Source organism: Tasmannia lanceolata, unplaced genomic scaffold (assembly GCF_043159265.1).
Source record: "Tasmannia lanceolata isolate RefF3 unplaced genomic scaffold, GAP_Taslan_0.1 ptg000015l, whole genome shotgun sequence".
Lineage (NCBI taxonomy): Eukaryota > Viridiplantae > Streptophyta > Magnoliopsida > Canellales > Winteraceae > Tasmannia > Tasmannia lanceolata.
The window spans coordinates 57,897,046-57,916,713 of NW_027518692.1; the positions used below are offsets into that span (position 1 = coordinate 57,897,046).

At 38.3% G+C, this 19,668-nt stretch overlaps 1 protein-coding gene across 1 annotated transcript; it reads right to left on the reverse strand.

Annotated features, from left to right (window-relative positions):
- Positions 1–862: 862 nt before the first annotated feature.
- On the reverse strand, positions 863–8,146 carry LOC143892652 (bifunctional nuclease 1-like). Its single transcript, XM_077397421.1, has 11 exons — positions 7,926–8,146; positions 5,708–6,013; positions 5,239–5,409; positions 5,046–5,095; positions 4,865–4,921; positions 4,674–4,739; positions 4,396–4,470; positions 3,140–3,258; positions 2,434–2,525; positions 1,116–1,174; positions 863–1,031 (listed from the first exon to the last, which is right to left on the reverse strand). Exons 2-10 carry the CDS (start codon positions 6,003–6,005, stop codon positions 1,119–1,121), a joined length of 984 nt encoding a protein of 327 aa, XP_077253536.1. The 5' UTR covers positions 6,006–6,013; positions 7,926–8,146; the 3' UTR covers positions 863–1,031; positions 1,116–1,118.
- Positions 8,147–19,668: the final 11,522 nt, after the last annotated feature.

The following is a 19,668-nucleotide window of genomic DNA, read 5'->3' on the forward strand; positions in this document are numbered from 1 at the left end:
TTCTTTATGGGGCCGTGACAATGACACAGAAAGTAGCATCCGCAGGTCATACCGAGCAGTATTTTACTGAGTTGGCATTCAAATGAACCCTAACACAGACATAGGTGGATCCGATCTGAATTAGGTCCGTTAACAGCTCCAATGCTAAGGCCCTCCTCATTTTAGATTATGCCAGCCTGATTTTACATCACTAACTTCCCCTCACGATTTACAGGGAAAAAAGGGTTTCTCATTGACAGACAACTAAAACGAGGACAAGGGTCCAAATGAACTTTAGGGAAGTTCTTCGCCTTTGTCACCATTATTATTTTGTTGGGAATGACGCCTACACACCCTTTCCAAATTAGTGACACTCCTCCTCTTACACCTATGTAATTAACTATCAAAGCTTGTTACAATTCCCCTTAACATCCACCAATATCTTCTGTTTTTTCTGCTGAATATGAGCTGTTGCCTAGATGTAATTTTTAACGGTCCAGAAGGAGTACATATTATCAGATGCTAGGAGGGCCTATAGGTCTGATTTATTTTTGGTGACCGGAGATCCCAAGCAAGACCTGTCAAACAGACTGTTCAGATCATTCGATAGGTGGGGGTCCAGTATGCTGTAGTGGACGCTCCTCATTGCATTACAACGAGCACGTTATTGGATGTGAGGCTATTGGTGTTGTTTTAATCAAAGGAGATCTAAAGCGAGACCCGTGAAATGAACGGTTCGGATAAGTCAAGGTGGGATCTACTCCCTGGAGTGGACGCTCCTCGTTGCATTACTATGGTAGTAAATCCAGGTTTTAGCTTATAAAATCCGGGATTGTAATACATGTATCGGAAAGAGTAATGAGTTTAGGATGGAATCAAGACATAACAAAAGAAGTCATCCATGTTCCAATGTTGCATTATAAAATTATTTTAGTCTATACAGATATTCACAAACTTGTATTATAGTAACAATTTAATATATATAAGACTACAAATATCTGACCTCATCCGGATTGAATAGCAGCTTTTATGTACAATATATACATCACGAACTGCAGCAAAAAGAATTTTCTTGTGAGACAACACAGCACATGCGCTCACACAGAAAATCAATGAAGAAAGGTGCGTGTTTATACCCGTCATTGCAAGTTCTTTTTCTTGGATCGGAGTTGGCTGAGCTTGTCCCTCAATTCAGCTGGATTACAACATTGCAGAAGACTTTAGTTTTTTTCATGATACACATTTACATGTATAATAGAAGAGAAAACAATGGTAATTGAAGGTTCTTAAATTTGAAACTTGACTAGGTTTGATGAGGAACAGAGGTCGACCCTCCTGGGTTTGACAGTTGAGTACAAAATGGGGCTTCTTGAGCTTATTCAGGTATTTTGCATTCAAAGTTAACAAGACGAATTTCTTATAAAAACTGACTAAAACCCTTCATATGACCAAAGTATAGATCACAAACATGTTTAAGAGTCATTGACACCACAGATTTGAAGTTTTCTAAGGTTTTATAAAACACAGTCCTTCACCATGACTTGCAAGTTTTGATAGGTTGGAGTCGAGCACAATTTCTATTGGCACTCAATCAAGTTTTTAATACTCACAAATCCCAGAATATGACCACTGTTCATTTCAAATATAGTCACACATATCAGAAAATGATGACTAGAGAACTGCTAGTTTTTCTTTTCCGTCGAGTCTGAAATAAGTAACTCACTCGTGTTTGCAGAGTCAATAAAACCAACTCCTTGGTAAAGTAAGTGGTAAAGTGATCCATTACATTTTTTTTATCTCTACATTAATTAGACAACAAAATGGCCTTCATGTGTGAAATGGGTAGAAAATAATGGAAATATTTACTGCTCGGGAACAGGACATGTGGGTCAATGTAAGACAACTCTAGAAAAAAGAGCATACTAAGACACAAACACATTTATACAAATGGCATTGAAGGATGGTCCTGAAAAGCATAAAATAAAGAAAACAAATCTACATAGCATACATGACAACAGCATTAACAGTACATAATTAACACCGATAAACAAAAATTATAAGGTTTTTCCCTTATGGACTTCTTCATGTTTATTACTAATGTCATCCAAAACCAATGGCAGACACGAGTCCAAACCAATTCTTGAAAATAGACGGGAGTCCTTTTTCTTTGACGACATAGGGTTTCCCCACCCCATTTTAGGGCGGGAGTCCTATGGATGCACGCAATCACCCGTAAACCACGTGCATCAGGTGACTCCGAGGGGACTCGAACTCGCATCTATGGGGAGCAAACCCACGACGCTAGCCGACGTGCCAACCCTGTCCGGGTAATAAATGTGTGTCCTTGTTACATGGATTTAAGAGAATAACCATTTAGAATAAAAATTGCCATTTTTATCACTATCTGCCATCCGGAACAAAAAAAAAACGGGGAATAGATAAAAAGGAACTTACCAGCATCGCCATACCGTTCTTCAACAGCGGCAATTAGCATGTTACGAACCAGATTAAATTCTTTGGTTTCAACGCATGGATGACCATCAGGCCTGCAAGTATTACTAAGTCACATTGGAATCCCATCTATTGTAGTTAGAACAGAGCATCAGTTACACGACTCACATGCATAATTATTGAACATGGATATGGTGACCATATAAATTTATCAGATCACATATCCATACAATTTTCTTTTTTAAAAAAAAATGTTCACATATCCATACAAATAGATGGGACGAATCACCATGTTTTACTTTCTCTAATTGGTCGCTGAGAAGGTAAAACAAGGTCATCCGTCCCATTATCAAAACATGGTCATGAGGATATCTCCCCTAAATGAATTGACACAACAAGTATGAAGAGCATATTCTGTTTCTGGATTCAGTTTGCTTCCTTAATAAAATCAGTTCCATGTTATCTTTCAAAAAAAGGTATGAAGAATATAAAAAAAACAGAGCGGAGCGGAAACAAGAAAGGCAAATGGAGAATTCCTCTGATTAAATAAGTTGACATGTGTTATCCAACGAGTGTTGGACATGACATTTTTTTATAAAAAGATCCACTTTCTATAGGTTTCCATATTTTTCAATTTTCTTTGAGAATTTTTTGAAAACTGGGACAGTATAAATGGTGATTCCATTGTAAAGAGAAGTCTTCACTCTACCTGTCTTGTTCTGTGAATAGCAAGCCACTTGAGAGAGGGGCTTGGATCGCAAGCCTCGCAGATTCGACGACTTTCATTCCATCACTGAAAGCAAGATGTTTGTTAACTTGAATGGGCACCTGCATTGGTTCAAAAAGATGAGAATCCATTAAGCAAGAAAAATGAGCTGTTATATAATATGAAAGAGTAACTAGAATTATCCATCTTCATGCTCATGTTTATATGTTGTAAATTAGAACATCTTTCCATTTTTTTTGTTCTTTAGACCATTTCGGTCGAATTTTGGTCAAAATTTCGACCAAAATAATGAAGTAGAATGAATCCATTGAGATTTTATTTCGGTGGAGAAGGATACAGAAACATTTCAATCGTTTTGTGTCGTTTTCCAAGGAAATTTGAAACCATGGAGGGAAAAAACAGAAAACAATAAAGAAGAAAAGAATCAAACAAAATGACTTCAAGCTTCGACTTTTTTGATAGCCAAACAGGCACATATGAACCACAAACATCTGAATTCATGGCTGCAGAAAGGCACTAATCATTGAAATCTATCCATAAACAAGAAAATACTCTCCGCAACGAATATCTACCCGTGGAAAAGCTAACCCTCATTCAAAGGTGGGGTCCACAGCCAAGACTCATTTAAAGGTCACATCTGATCAAACACCATAGATTGGGAAACTCTATGGAACGCAGGCACAAGGGTTTTTGGGAAAAAATGGGTTCCAATCAAAGAGTACTAACCTGGTCTGCAAAAGGAGCGAGTATCTGACCTTTTCCCACCAAAATAAGCGGGCACCACCTTAATGGGCTAACACACACTTCCAGATTGCCATCGTACTTAATATATGTGTATGTGAGTGTGCACGCGCATGTGTGATACCACAATAAACTTTGCATATGTGAGCCCACAAGAGCATCTAAAGATTCCATCTACATAAATAATTATATTGAAGTGCACAACTGCTTATGATGCATGCCCAAATGAGCTAAAACTGTGCCAACCACATCATATACTTTCCACTTAACTGCAGCAATAGAGATAGTACTACTTGTCGAGGCTGTTTCTCCAGCAAGTAGGGCCATACTCAAGAGACCTAAAAGCTTTCTGACATTATCAGCATTGCACAAAATTCCAAGTGGTTGGAGTGGCTTTATATCAGTATGCATGATAATATTGTCCAAACATCTACATTTATACTATACATAACAGCATTGCCAGAAGAAATATTAAGGGAGATGGACAAAAGAAATACCTTGCATCTCACCGCAATATTAATGGCATCTGAAGGTCGGAGATCAAAGCTGAATATCTTTGTTTCTTCACCAACCTATATAACAGAATGTTAGCAACCAACCATTTGTTCTAATCCGATTATTGATAAACAATTGCATAGATTAGTTAATTGAGAACTCAAGGGATAATGCAGAATTTTTTTTCTGATAGATAAAACAATTTTTTTCCTTGAGAGAACTCAAGGAAAAAGTAGATCAGGGATAAAATGCCCAAAGACTCCAAGAGAAGTGAACTTGCTTTGGCAAGGTATAATTCAGCAAAGTACGCCTCATGCACTCTTTTGGTAACTCGAACAAGCTGTGCCTGCATGTGAAGAGCACCCCCAAAGGTTAATGACATGTATATATCAAAGTTAGAAGATAGACCCAAATTTTACAAGAGGAAAAGTTCTGTGACTGATGAGAGTAGGTCAAATTCAAATTACTTACAACATAACCCATCTTCTCAATCATCTCTGTCACTGTTAGATATAAAGTGGGCCTAGCCTGAGGCAGAAATTTAAAATTTAATACTTTCCTGAACTTAACATTCAAAATAGAAGCCATCATATAACACGCTAAAATCTAACTAGGAGTGCTTGATGATAAATCTGAAGGACTAAAGTCATACAATTTGAACATTACGAACTGCAGCCATGAGCAACACACTTGGCATCTCCACTGCAATTAGCAGGTACAATCACTTGTCAGAAATATTTTTGAAACATAAAAAGAAAGATTTAAGTTGTTAGCATCCCAAGTTCAACTGTATTATTTTCTTTCTGAAACAGCTAAACAAAGACCAACTCCCAAAATATACTTACACACAATAATTGGGAGTAGAAGATCACTTCCATCTTCCATCTTGAGCACAATAGCACGATGTGGAGTGTAATCCGGCAGGTATCCTCCTTGAGGGTTGTTATGAACACACCTTAAATGCCTACCATCTCGCATTTTAATCAGGAAGCCATCTGCACCACTTTTCACCTCAACTGCATAGGTAAAGAAGGCAAATACACCACGCAAGTCATCTACGGCACACACATCCTTTTCTATAATTTCAGAACCATGATATTTACAATCGAACCAATGTGACACCATAGAGCTGGTTCCTAGGTCAACAATAAACGAGGCACACGAAAATCCAACACAAAGAAAAGCTACTAAATAACATGAGGATAGATACACAATAGCACATGAATCATTTCTCATTGAGAAGGAAATTCATGCCTTCAAGAGATACAGGGGTCTGAGATACGAAGAAATAGCCTGATGATCAGACAAGCATACCAGCTTCAACCACACTGGAGTTCACATATTCTCCGTCGTTCTCGCTGAAATTCTCCGCCGTGCTGCCATTACCATTTGACGATGAACTGAAACTACACCGAACAGCCCTACCCATTCCAACAGGTTTAGGAGATTGAGCCTTGACCTTTGTTAGGCATATGGAGCTCCCTCTAGATCCCCAAAATCCACTTCCAAGAACCCTAGCCTTCGGGAATGACCCGTTCAGCGGAGAAGTACAAATTCTTGCTTGTTTTGCATGGACATTAGGGCAAATAACTGGTCCCTGTACAGATCCCATCTCACCTCCTTCATAGATGACAAAAGAAAAATGACAAAAGGATAAGCTCCACGCAATACAAATAAAAAAGGAGTATAATTGACTTCCACCAAGAGTAACAAGAATGAATAAAAAAGGAAACGGGTAATTGTAGATTAACCGTAGTAAAGAAAAATAGAAATGAAAGGAGAAAGTGAGAAAGTGCAGCAACAAGATCAAAATTCATGATGACAATATCTAAATTTCCAATAATTGAAGAATCCATAACTAGCAAAAAACTTAATTTCACCAGATCAGATGACTGTCTAAAGTGACTGGTCGATATGCAAGTAAAAAAAAGGAGAAAGAAGAGACAAGAGAGAGAGAGAGAGTGTCTCAGAATGACTGCATCCATTTATGGCCAATTGAACTTCCTTAGATACAACTCTTTGGGGAGTCATGGCATTTGTTCTTCTCAAGTTACTAGTAAAACAACAATGCAAGGGAGTGTGTAAATAAATGTATCAAGACCATAGTTACCAGGGTGGGAAACGAAACGTGACGCGGGAAAAAATATTACGAGAAACGAGAAACGAGAAAACAATAGAAAATCGTATGAGAAATGTCTTAGGAAACACATTAGAAGCGTTTCAGAAACGATAGAAAAAACACATATGAAACACAATGAAAACACGAAATATGTAGTTTTGTAGATTTAAATTTTGTTAATTTCAAATTTCTATTTGAATTTTTCTTATTTTTATTTTTCTTACAATATATGCTATTGTTTTCTTTTTTAATATCTATTCCACAATTTTTGATGTGTTTTTTCCAAAATGATTTTCGTAAGTTCCACATATGTTTCCTACACGTTTCACATGTGTTTTCTACGAGTGTTGCATACGTTTATCGTGCGTTTCACACATGATTTACATAAGTTTCTCATATGTTCTTATGCATTTCGGAAACATTTCTCCAAATTTTTATCATATTTTGGAAACGTTTTCGAAATGCGTTTCCCACGTTTTAGGGGAAACGTGTTTCCACCCACGAGAAATGTGTCTTAGGGGAAATGGGTTTCCCACCCGCCCAAGGAGTTTTCGGCAACTATGATCAAGACAGACACTAATAAACATACTTTCGGTTAAAGAAGAAGAAAACAATAGTATCCTTGGGAATTTTGAGCAGTGTGAACCTTTTCCAAGCCAAATACCAAGGAGTATCTAATTGAATATGATACTTATTACTACATGAATGCAAAGACTCTTGAATATGATACTTATTACTACAAGGAGTATCTAATTGAACTTAATAAAAAACTACATAAAATTAATCAACTTTTCAGCCCAAGGAGAAAAAATCAAGAACATAATCTAAAAGCTAAGCTATCAGAACATTTCCCAAGCTGAACATAAATGAATTCATATGACCTTTACTAACTTCTCCTATGAGTTCAATTACAGAAGTCTGAAAATATTAAAATTATAGAACTTCTTGCTACAAGCAAGCTAACTGAATGTAATAAAAATGTAGTAAAATCAAGTAGATTTTTTGCCTCAACATAAAAAAGTCAGTTGTCAATACATTTCGAAGCTGAATATCAATGAATTCACATACATTACATAGAGATCCAGATGAAGCAAGATATAATTCTAGGAATCCAACAATGATTTGTGATCTAGAACGTCTCGATGCAAGGAAATCTAACTGAATGTTATAAACCATAGAGTAAAATCAAATAGATCTTTCTGTACAGGCGAAAATCACAAAGAAAACATTGAAACAGAGCCAATTTTACAACTACAGTATGATTTTCAACGGGAAAAACTAAACAGATACGAGTTGTTAACAGATGTGAAGAAGAACGCAAAATCAGGTAGATCGTGGCATACTCGAAGCTAAAAAGATGTTTTACAAGAGATCAACGAAGAAAAGGATAAGCATATAAGAAAATACTCCTACCTTAAGCCCTTCAAAAGCTCAATCTCCAGAAACTTCAGAATTATTCCAAGAGCCTGCGCTTTTAGGGCACAGATTACAGCAGAAAACAGAAAACTTTGCTCGTGATCCTTGCTAGACTCTACAAGAAATCACAAATTCCTCTGAAAAATTGAGGAATTTTGAGTCGTGCAAGCTAAGTTCGATTTGCAGCAAAAAAAAGCCCTAATCGGATATGAGCCAGAAGACAAATCTCAAGCGATCTTTAATTAACACTGATATGACCGAAATACCCTTGTTTATCACAAAAAATACTCGAACGATCTAATCAAATAGATAGCCGTATTTTGGTAATTTCGATAAGTGGATTAAGGAAAGCCATGTCTCCGGTAGGACCGCTTAATCTCCTCTGCATCGGACAACTGAAATTCGTCTATTTCAGTTAATAAAACACCTAGTGGGGACCACTTGTGTTGATTTTCTGCTGCCGTTGTTAGGACGTCCTGGGCTCTGTTTGGTTAGATGAGATTTTAGTGGAAGTAGTAGTCAACAAGGAGGTGACAAGGGTGGAATATGTGTAGACTTGTCTGAGAAGATTAGAGGAAATTTTAGGGAATTTTGGTAGTGTGTTTGGTTAGATGTCAAAGCATGTGGGAGAATGGAGGGGTGTCATTAACAAAATAAATAGTAGAAGAGAGAGAAAGAGGAGAGAGAAAGAGAGAAAAAAGTAATGATTACACATGGCATTTCATATTCTACTCTTATCGCCTCTAAAATTTACCAAAAACAAGGTTTGGCATTGGAAAAGTAGGGGAGGGGACAATCCCGCCACATAGGCGCCACCTAAGCCAAAAGCTAATAATTATGTCTCTTTCATGTCTAGAAGTCCAATGGGATTTGAGCTAAAAAATGACAATCAAACAACATTTGGTATTTCATATTCCTAGAAATGCTCAGCCGTCTTCCTACTTTTTGCAACCAAACAGAGGCTATAATAATACGAAAAGTTCACCCACGGAAAAGACATAAATGCCTCTTACGCTCTTCACTAACAACATGGTGGCACGAAAAATACCAGACAACCGTTGATTCATGACACGTGGCAGTTTTTTTGTAAGCATCATCCAAAACTAAATGTAATCAATGCATAAATGACTGTGGGTCACTGAGTTAAACCGTTCTTCTAGTGGGTCCTACCATAGAGATGCCATGGCTGAAATATAGCAATCATCCAACAGTCTCAACTTCGTAATCCGCTCTTGGAAATTGTTAGCTATAAATGTTGAACAGTGTTCTGCATATAAGAGGGAGCGGATTTAGGGGTATTTGGCTGATTTAAAGAATCCACCACGACGTGAAATCAAATATTCTTCTTCTGCAACTTAACTCCACTTCAATTTCTTTGACAAAGAAAGATCGAGGGACATGAGATCAGATAGAGATGATGGTGGTTAATGAATGTTAGAATATATTAGATCAGATGCATGAAGATCTGACCGTTGGATCAGTATGGTGGTAGATCAAGAAGTTATTTTTAGTTATGTATTTTGAAATTTAAACACGAGTAGTTATAGGTAGTTATTCACATGTTCTTATGTCTTTTATGCGAACTAGTTGTAATGGTGTCTGTAAATATACTCAAACACACCCAAATTAGTACTGGGTTTTCTCCCTATTTTTCATTATCTTACAATGAAGGGTCATAGAGAAGTGGGTATGGTGGTTAATTAAGGATCAGATAGGGGGTTGGATCTCCGGCGAGACCGTCGGAGGTGATGATCGGAGCTCTCTCTCTCTCTCTCTAATGTTGGGGTTTTCTTAATAAAAAATTCCAGCCCCTTTCTTCTCTGGTTCGATACTTTCTCATGGGAAATGATTTTTTTTTCGCCCCTTTTTCTTCCCCTGGTCATCCCTTCTTGACGAATTTATGACTACTCTTTTTACTTTGAGTTGGTCCAGTCAACAACAAAGGTATATAAAAAGGAAATGATATTTCAGCTTCTTCCTTCTTTCTCTGGACAGCCCCCATCTGGGTATTTGTCAAAGTTATTTTTCTATTAATAGGGCGTGGTCTAAGGTGAAAAAGACTTTAGAAAACAGGTGATATATTTATTCTCTTTTCCTTTCCCGGGACAGCCCCGTTCTAGGTGCCTTTGTAACTATTTTTTGTAAAAAAGAGGATCTTGGTATGAGGTGGGTGCGGTTGGGTGGTCCGTGGGGCGGGGGGGGGGGGGGGGGGGGGGGGGGGGTGGGTTAGATATATTCACTCCTCATGTCTTAATAATTGCACTAATACATCTTGTCTTTTCTTTTGTTTTCTCTTTAAATGCCCTTTACAATTGCAACTCTTAGTTTGTCTCTTCAAAATGGAGAGGTTATTGATATGTTTCCCCTTCCCCGCGTTCCTCATCTGATAGATATTTCCAGCCCTAGTAGAGGAGCAATAAGTGGCGTTGAGAAAACGGAGGACTCCGTAGTGGGATTCAGAACAACCACTGAACGTCTTTCACTCAAAGGACTTGCGCGCACTGTTAAACTCAAGGGACTACCTGCCCATGTTTTCCAAATTCACTCCACTTCCCCTACCATCTAAGAATTGATATTGGCACAAACCCAGTTTTGATAACGGCACAAACTCAGCTTGTTTTTTCTTCCATTTTTCATCTGTTTTATCTGTAATTTTGCAGGGACCCTCTTGGGAATGGTAACAACCTTTTGGGTAACACTTCATGCACAAACAGACAGGTGGGTAAGTGAAAATATCAAAATAAGGTTGTGGTCAAGCATTAGAACCTGAGAACTCGAATAAAGGGGTGTCAATACCAAAACTCTGGAGGTGGTTTGCAATTTTGTCAAATTTCGGAGAAAATGAGAGGGAGGATTGAGGCATCCGAAAGAAGGATTCTACAGGGAATCTGAGGCTTTTCTGCATTGCGAAAAATGTTCGACAGGCTTTGCAACAGGGAATCTCTCATATTTTTTTGGGTTCTTTTGTACCTAGGACTCGATTTTTTGGAAATTTCAGGATCGGTTTCGGACACTTCAGGGATTGGTTTCGGGAACTTTCTAGAATTGGTTTCGAGAACTTGAAACTTGATTTTGGGAGATTCTGAATCAATTTCAGGACTCAAATTTCGAGAACTTTATTCAATTTCAGAACTTTTTTTATTTTGGGAGTTTTAGGGTCCGATTAAAATGGGGTGTCTAAAGTATGCTGATTTTTCAATCCACAAACATTTGAGGGGGCATGTTAGAGTATAAACCTCATTGTTGGATCATCTTGGTGGAAGATTAAGAATTTAGGTCAGATGAGCCAACCTAAATAAATTAGGATATTTGATTTGATTTGATTTGGTGGTAGGCTAGATTAAGTAACTAGATTAGATTAGGATTATTGTCCAAAATCTTGCCATATCTCTTTCTATGTATATCTTCTTGAGTGTTCTATATAAAACTCATTGAGCTTGATTGTAATACATCAAATAATTAGTGAAATCTTCTCTAAATTTATCATATATATATATATATATATATATATATATATATATATATAGAGAGAGAGAGAGAGAGAGAGAGAGAGAGAACATTTCCTACACACTTGTGTAGGTAAGTTACCTACACACTACCTTAAAATACAGTGGGGGCCCACATTGTTTGGGTGATCCAAACAATTCATTTGAATGGTCCTCACATAGATAAGGTGTCCACAAAAAATCAGATCCATAGGATCATCCCAACCCTACGATTTGTGGAGGTAAAATAGACGTGTATAAACCTTCACAAATTAGTCCATTCTTTGCCTCCATAGTTTGAATGGTTAGGATGATCCTATGGATCTGATTTTTTGTGGACACCCTATCTATGTGAGGACCATTCAAATGAATTGTTTGGATCACCCAAACAATGTGGGCCCCCACTGTATTTTAAGGTAGTGTGTAGGTAACTTATCTACACAAGTGTGTAGGAAATGTTCTCTCATATATATATATAGGAATGTTTTTCTAGTCGGCCGACTAGAGGACCTTCTCTAGTCCGCCGACCAAAAAACAAAGTGTGCCCACATTATTTGGATAATCCAAAACATTCATTTGATAGGCCCTGGCATAGATAGGCTGTGCCCAAAAAATCAGCTGCTTAGGATCATCCTAACCCTTTGATTTGTGGAGGTTAAAAATGGACAGATTTGTGGAGTTTATACGCGTCCATTTTAACCGCCATAAATCGAAGGGTTAGGATGATCCTATGGAGATGATTTTTTAGGCACATCCTATCTATGTCAGGGCCCATCAAATGAATGGTTTGGATCATCAAAACAACGTGGGTTCACTGTGTTTTTAACCTCCACTGTCTATTTTTAACCTCCACAAATTGAAGGGCTAGGATGATCCTATGGAGCTGATTTTTTGGGCACACCATATCTATGCCTGGGCCCATCAAATGAATGCTTTGGATCTTCCAAACAACATGGGCCCACTGTGCTTTTGGTCGGCGGACTAGAGAAGGTTCTCTAGTCGGCCGACTAGAAAAACTTTCCTCATATATATATATATATATATATATATATATATATATAGAGAGAGAGAGAGAGAGAGAGAGAGAGAGAGAGAGAGGAAAAGGATTGTACGCTCGAGCGTACCAAGCTTATGGTACGCTCGAGTGCCCAATCACATGGGTCCCACAATTTTTGTGGTGATCCAAAACATTCATTTGCAAGGCCCTACCATAGATAAGGTGTGTACCAAAAATCAGCTCCATTGAATCATTCTAACCCCTTCAAAAGTGGAGGGCAAAAATGGGCAGATTTGTGGACAAACAGTGTCTGTCCATTTTGACCTCCATAAATGGATGGGTTAGGATGATCCTATGTAGCTGATTTTTGGCACACACCCCATCTATGTAAGGGCCTTTCAAATGAATGCTTTGGATCATCCTAACAAAGTGGGCCCACATGTGATTGGGAACTCGAGCGTACCATAAGCTTGGTACACTCAAGCGTATATATATATATATATATATATATATATATATATATATATATATATATGAGAAAAGAGAAGGTACTTCCTGGAGTAGATAACTTATCTACTCCCTAGCTTAAAATAACAGTTGGGGCCACATTGTTTGGGTGATCCAAAGCATTCATTTGATGGGCCCTCGGGTGTGCCCAAAAAATCAGCTCGATAGGATCATCCTAACCCTATGAACTGTTGAGGCAAAAATGGACGTGTATAAACCTACACAAATCTGCCCGATAGGATCATCCTAACCCTATCAGCTTGATAGTTATCTACTCCAGGGAGTACCTACTCTTATATATATATACATATGAGAAAACATTTCCTACACACTTGTGTAGGTAAGTTACCTACACACTAGCTTAAAATACAGTGGGGGCCCACATTGTTTGGGTGATCCAAACCATTCATTTGAATGGTCCTCACATAGATAGGGTGTCCACAAAAAATCAGATCCATAGGATCATCCCAACCCTACGATTTGTGGAGGTAAAATGGACGTGTATAAACCTTCACAAATTAGTCCATTTTTTGCCTCCATAGTTTGAATGGTTGGGATGATCCTATGGATCTGATTTTTTGTGGACACCCTATCTATGCGAGGACCATTCAAATGAATTGTTTGGATCACCCAAACAATGTGGGCCCCCACTGTATTTTAAGCTAGTGTGTAGGTAACTTACCTACACAAGTGTGTAGGAAATGTTTTCTCTCTCTCTCTCTCTATACACAGAGAGAGAGAGAGAGAGAGAGAGAGAGAGAGAGAGAGAGAGAGAGAGAGAATAGAGTTCCTGCGCTCGAGCGCAGCTAGGCTTAGCTGCGCTCAAGCACAAAAACAGGGGGGTGGGGCCATTGGGGGGTGATCCTAACCATTCATTTGGAAGGTCTCATCATGGATGGGGGGCCTACCAAAAATCAGCTCCATTGGATCACCAATGGGTGTCCATTTGTGGTCCAAAAATGGACAGCTATTGTTTGTCCACAAATCTATCCATTTTTTGCCCCACAAATGGACACCGTAAGGTGATCAAATGGAGCTGATTTTTGGTGGACACCCTACCTATGAAAGGGCCCATCAAATGAATGCTTTGGATCCCACCCAAATGTGGCCCCACCCTATTTCTGTGCTCGAGCACAGGAACTCTATTCTCATATATGTAACTTATCTACTTCCTATGCTTACAATACAGTAGGGCGCCACATTGTTTGGGTGATGCAACCATTCATTTGACGGTCCCTGCGACCTAATCGCACCCTGCAGGACTAAAAGGGCAACCCCTGGGTTCGCAAGGTGCAGGTGCGACCGTCTGGTCACACCATTGTCGCACCTTGCAACTTGGGGTTCGCACTGTGCGACCATGCGACCCCCAGGTCGCATCATGCAACAATGTGGGTCGAATGGTGCGACCAAGTGTGTCACATGGTGCAAAAGCTGGGTTCTAGGTCGCACCATACGGGACTAAAAAGGAAACCCGTGGGGTCGCATGGTGCGACCCCAGGCCGTAGGGTGCAACGAGGTGAGTCACATATGGAAAATCTTCTTCATCCCACAAATTTGATATCTTCGAGGAGGACGACACTCGATGACCATCAAATGAGGCAAATGCACCCCCTTCATACATATATGATGATCATCAGCATTGTATTTACTCCCGATATGCAGAGAAAATTTATCTTTGATTTTTTTCTCCATGAGAAAGATGTTCTCTAGTGTTTAGCTAGCTTATTTCCGTGGAGCTTTTTCATAAATCGAAAATTTACCAGTTTTCAAGGAAAACTGCAACCCAACTTGACCCCTTTAATTTTTCCCGTGTGAAAAAATTCCATATAATTTTCCTTACATCCAAACGGCCTCTTAAAGAAGCTTAAAATTACAGATGACACTTTCTATTATTAAGACTAGTGCGAAGCCTGTGCGATGTACGGGGTGTTGAAGATAAATTGAAAGAATAATAAAAATATGTATTAAAATATTTCAAAAAATTAAAAAATACATATGACACTTCCTATTATTAAGACTAGTGCGAAGCCTGTGCGATGTACGGGGCGTTGAAGATAAATTGAAAGAATAGTAAAAATATGTATTAAAATATTTCAAAAAGTAAAAAAGAATAGTGCATTTTCACTGTTAGTAGCTAAATATTATTAGTATGGGTACTTAGGGTAAGGGATTTTGATGACCATGAGGTAAAAGGTCTAGAGTCAATGATCGTTATTTACTGTTAATTTTCTTATTTTCTTTTTAATAGTTTTTCTCTGGTACCCTTTTCCTTGGGGGTGAGTCTACTGAACAATGTTTGTGTATCATAGGAATCATAGTTTTAAAGTGTTGTACGGTTTACACCATAGGATAGCTGTCTTTCCTTAATGTTGAAGGGGTTTTCCTAAACGGAAGTGATATATCCACCCCTTTTGATTACTGTAATCAAAAGGGGCGGATATATCACTTCCCTTTCCTATTTTTGAACAGGGTCACTTCCCTTTCCCAAAAGGGGTCCGAAATGCCTAAGATGTGTGTGTGTGAGAGAGAGAGAGCAGCCAAATAAGATTCCAATTAGAGCTCAACCAAGTTCCAAGCCCCATGAAAATGAGTAATAAAAGCAAAAAAATGAAGAAAACTCAAGAAATGTTGATTAGAAGTTGAAGTACCTATAAACAAATATAAGCAATCAGCTTGATAAACCAGATGTATGTAGCAAAATTATGTGCCATTCTTATATCAAATTGCTTCTGTACAACCTTAGTACTCGTATTCGGCCTCTGAGATAGTCCGGATTATGTCTCTGCATTGAATCAAATGGGCCAATTGAGACAAATCCAGAAGGGAAGTATATCCTTTGAAAGAATTCTACAAATTTGTCTTTAGGAGATTATAGGAAAGGAAGCCGGGAATAGAAGGGGTGTCATGTGGCGCACCGACGTCGTCCTCGTCTTGATCATGGCGAACTGTCTAAACTACTAAATTACACACCCTCCCTCAAAGACTTCTTTCTTTTGAAATGCTAGAGAGCATTTCTTCGATTTTTTGTGAAATTGTCAGCCAATGAAAGGAATCCACATGTCAGGTGATTTTGGCTGTGGATTTGGTTTGCAGCCACATTCCCCAATGTGAGATGGTACATCCTTGTGGCCCATCCCATTGGTGGAAATTATGGACCTCCAAAATGATATGCAATTGTCGTGTTTGAACCAATGGAAATGAGAGCCAAATAAGAAAGTTTTGTGGGCGTGAAAATAAGGTCCACCGAAATCTTTGTGGGCTTGTAAATATGACCCACAGAAATTTTGTGGGCTTGAAAATAAGGCCCATATCCATAGAACCCTTTATATTCGTATCCAAATCATATATTTTCAACCTATTCAAATTATGTTGCGTCCGTGGGTTGTTTTGGTTGAAGGTTGTATTGGTTTAGGTAAAATTTTAATATTTTTTTAATATGTTTTAGTTAAGCTAGAAAAATGGAAAAGTTATTCAATATAGTTAAGCTAGAAGGTTGTTTTCCCCTAGTTCACCATTTCCCAAAAAAGAAAAAAAAAAAAAAAAAAACCTCTTATATAACTGTAAAACAAAGAAACTAGTCCCATTATCAAAACATGATCGTGGTGATATCAGTAGCCAAAATAACATACACCGGTACACCCTATATCCCACACACGCGGGCCCTTCGCCCTGATCACAATCTTAGGAAGCCATAAGAGTCTATTTGTGATAATGTCGGACCAGATGACCATCTACTTCATATATTGATTTCAAGATCGCGACAAAGAATTGTGAAATTTCCCTTTCCCACCTCAATATATTAAGGCTGCATTGAAGGGAATTTCATCACAACATTGAAAATTTCATCATCTAAATTCTAAAGAGTTGAAAAAACCAAAACGCACGCTTTAGACCTTGAGATGCTAAAAGACACGGGCAATCTTTTTATATGGTTGTCATTTTAGCTCTATCTTTCATAGTGGTTTTGAATATTAAGGTAAGAAGACAAGGAAAATGAGGTGAGTCATCTTCCACAGAGTTGATTATCGTCCTATTCCCTTGATTTGAGGACCTAGGGTTGATTAGCTTCATATTCCCTTGATTTGAGGTCTTACTTTGGAACGTAGTGCGCTCTTTTTGGGATAGCTGGCTAGGACCTTGTGGGGGAGCATAAGATCTGAAAGAGTCAGGAGTAGGTGTCAAGAGATCCGGCTGATGTAAGGTGTTTGGTTCACAACATGCAAACCAGAGATATGTGAAGATCTTAGAGAGTGCATGTTTGTCTGCAAGTAATGATCCATGAGGACTGGAAATTGGAGACATATTATGGTTTGTGTGTGTCAGAGTGTGTGTGTGTGTGAGAGAGAGAGAGAGAGAGAGAGAGAGAGAGAGAGAGAGATTTAACATATGTTTACTAGCATTCTTAACTACCAATGCTATGCATGGGTGTAAAATAATAGGCCTCACTCATCAAAACATGAGGTGAAAAATGGTGGGCTCCAACCCATGCATGGGCTTGGGAGAAGATCATGGGACCTATCCATCAAAATATGAGGTAAAATGGTGGGCCTCCCCTGATGCATGGGTTTGAGTGGAGTTGGTGGGACTCACCATGTCCAAACATGGTGTAAAATGTTGGGCCCAGCTTATGAATGGATTAAGGTGTAGATGGTGGGCCTACTCATCAACTTATGCATGGATTGAAGTGAAGATGGTGGGCCCAATCATGGGAGTAAAATCGTGGGTCCCACCATATGCATGGATTTGGGTAGAGAGGGTGATTATCATATCAAAACATGAGGTGAAAAATGGTGGGCCCCACTCATGGTATGCATGGGTGCAAAATGATGGTCCTCACATTATTAAAACATGTGTTGTAAAATGATGGCGCCCACCCCTATGAAAGAGATGTAAAAAATCGACTACAGAAAAAATTTCAATAAAACTTTTTATGGAAAAATTTTTCCAATAAAATTTTTCCATGAAAAGAAAACGAATGACAAAGGAAAAAAACAGATTTAGTATATAATATAGATGAGTAGGGGTGCAACTTAAGCGGGCTCAACCCGAACCCGACAGTTCAACCCGGAAAGTTGAGTTTGGGTCGGGTTGAGGGCTTGGCAACCCGACATTTTTAATAATTTTTTTAGTTTTTAAGCTTAAAATCTCGGATTGGGTCGGGTTGAACTCGGGTCGGATTGAGGAAATGGTTGGTCGGGTTGGCCTCAACCCGACCCGACCCAACCCGACCCCAGTTGCACCCCTAGATGAGTGGAATTGTACTGTGTCCGTGCAATGGGGCTATGATATTGGTGCCTCCCTTGATAATTGACCCAACGAGAGCCACTGAACAAGTTGACTGTCGTTGGATCAAATATATATCAAGGGCGATGCCCCAACTACACGCATGATCACACAAACACAATATAAAAGCTCGAGGTTATTCTTGTGAAGGATGAAGAGCTCTATGAAAGAGTGAGCATAAAGAGTTTATGTTTTAGCTTCAATCAGTTTGAATGGCTAGTATGATTTTTTTTTTTAACACTTTGTAGCATTGTTTGATGAGGTCACTTCACCTCCGTCGTGACTAAGTGCATCGCCCAGAAATCAGCCTTTTATTTTTCTGCGAACGGCACTGATTCATGGGTGATCATACTTAGTCACCACGGACGTGAAATAATCTCTTTTTTGACTATATAAATCTGTTTCACTGTTAAAACGATTTCCACTTAGACGGTTTCATGCATCATTTTTTTTTTTTTTTTTTTTTTTTTTTGAGAGAGAGAGAGAGAGGTGCGTCTTTGACAATCTACAAGAAAATTAATCAATTCTCTACCATCTAACTTTATTAAATACCAAGTATATGAACATGATCTGTGCATCCATAAACTGTTGAGAATGATTCATGAGATTATTATGCTCTTTAGGCTATAAATAATTGAAGATGAAGCTAACTTTGGTTGGTCCAATATGCGTACATCGTACGTAGTTTGTGTTCTCCTCAAATCTTAAAGAAAATAAAATAAAAGCATTAACTCCTCACTATGACACTATGGGTAGTCCATGTGATCCCCACAAGGGAAAAGATGTAGTATGTTTTCCTTAAGAATTAAAAAATCAGTAAAGTATTTATTGTAATTGTTTTAAAATATAAGTGCATCAGTGCATGTCAATGACTGCTTGATGCAATGTACATAGAATAATTTTCTTTTTCTTTTTTTTCAATTTTTAGAATTACAATTTTGAAACCATATCACCATTCAAAAAATAATAATAATAATTTGACACCATAACATTAGGAAATTAATATTATCTACACCCTACACCATGGTGTTGCATTTTCGCTATGTTTAATAATTTTATCATAAATATTATCTTGTTCATCTTTTGTTAATATTTTATCCAATGACCAAGGATAAAGTGACAGGAGGATAGCAAGTCTATCCGAGGATAAAATAACCCCAGCTTGCTATCCGCATGAGAATAACCCATTTATTAGGAACCTTAACAATATCCTCAAACACGAGTATCATATTTAAGATCCTCCTTTTTATATAATTCTAAAAATGCCTACCCTCATTTTTTCTACCAGCAAAATTAGGGCAGTGATAAATCGACCCCCCAAAATGATAAATCGACTCCCCATGTCTCAATCTCTCTCCTCTTTCTCTCTCTAACCCAGAGGGGAGAGAGACACATGGGGAGTCGATTTATCACTCCCCCAAAATTATTGTACCAACAATATTTTCACAAAATAATTAAGGAAAATGAT

Coding starts and splice junctions, on each gene's coding strand:
- LOC143892652 (XM_077397421.1), bottom strand. CDS start 6,005: ATGGGATCTGTACAGGGACCAGTTATTTGCCCTAATGTCCATGCAAAA. Junction 5,096..5,238: donor TCTACTCCCAATTATTGTGT/GTAAGTATATTT, acceptor TGCTAATTGCAG/TGGAGATGCCAAGTGTGTTG. Junction 2,526..3,139: donor CTATTCACAGAACAAGACAG/GTAGAGTGAAGA, acceptor TAATACTTGCAG/GCCTGATGGTCATCCATGCG.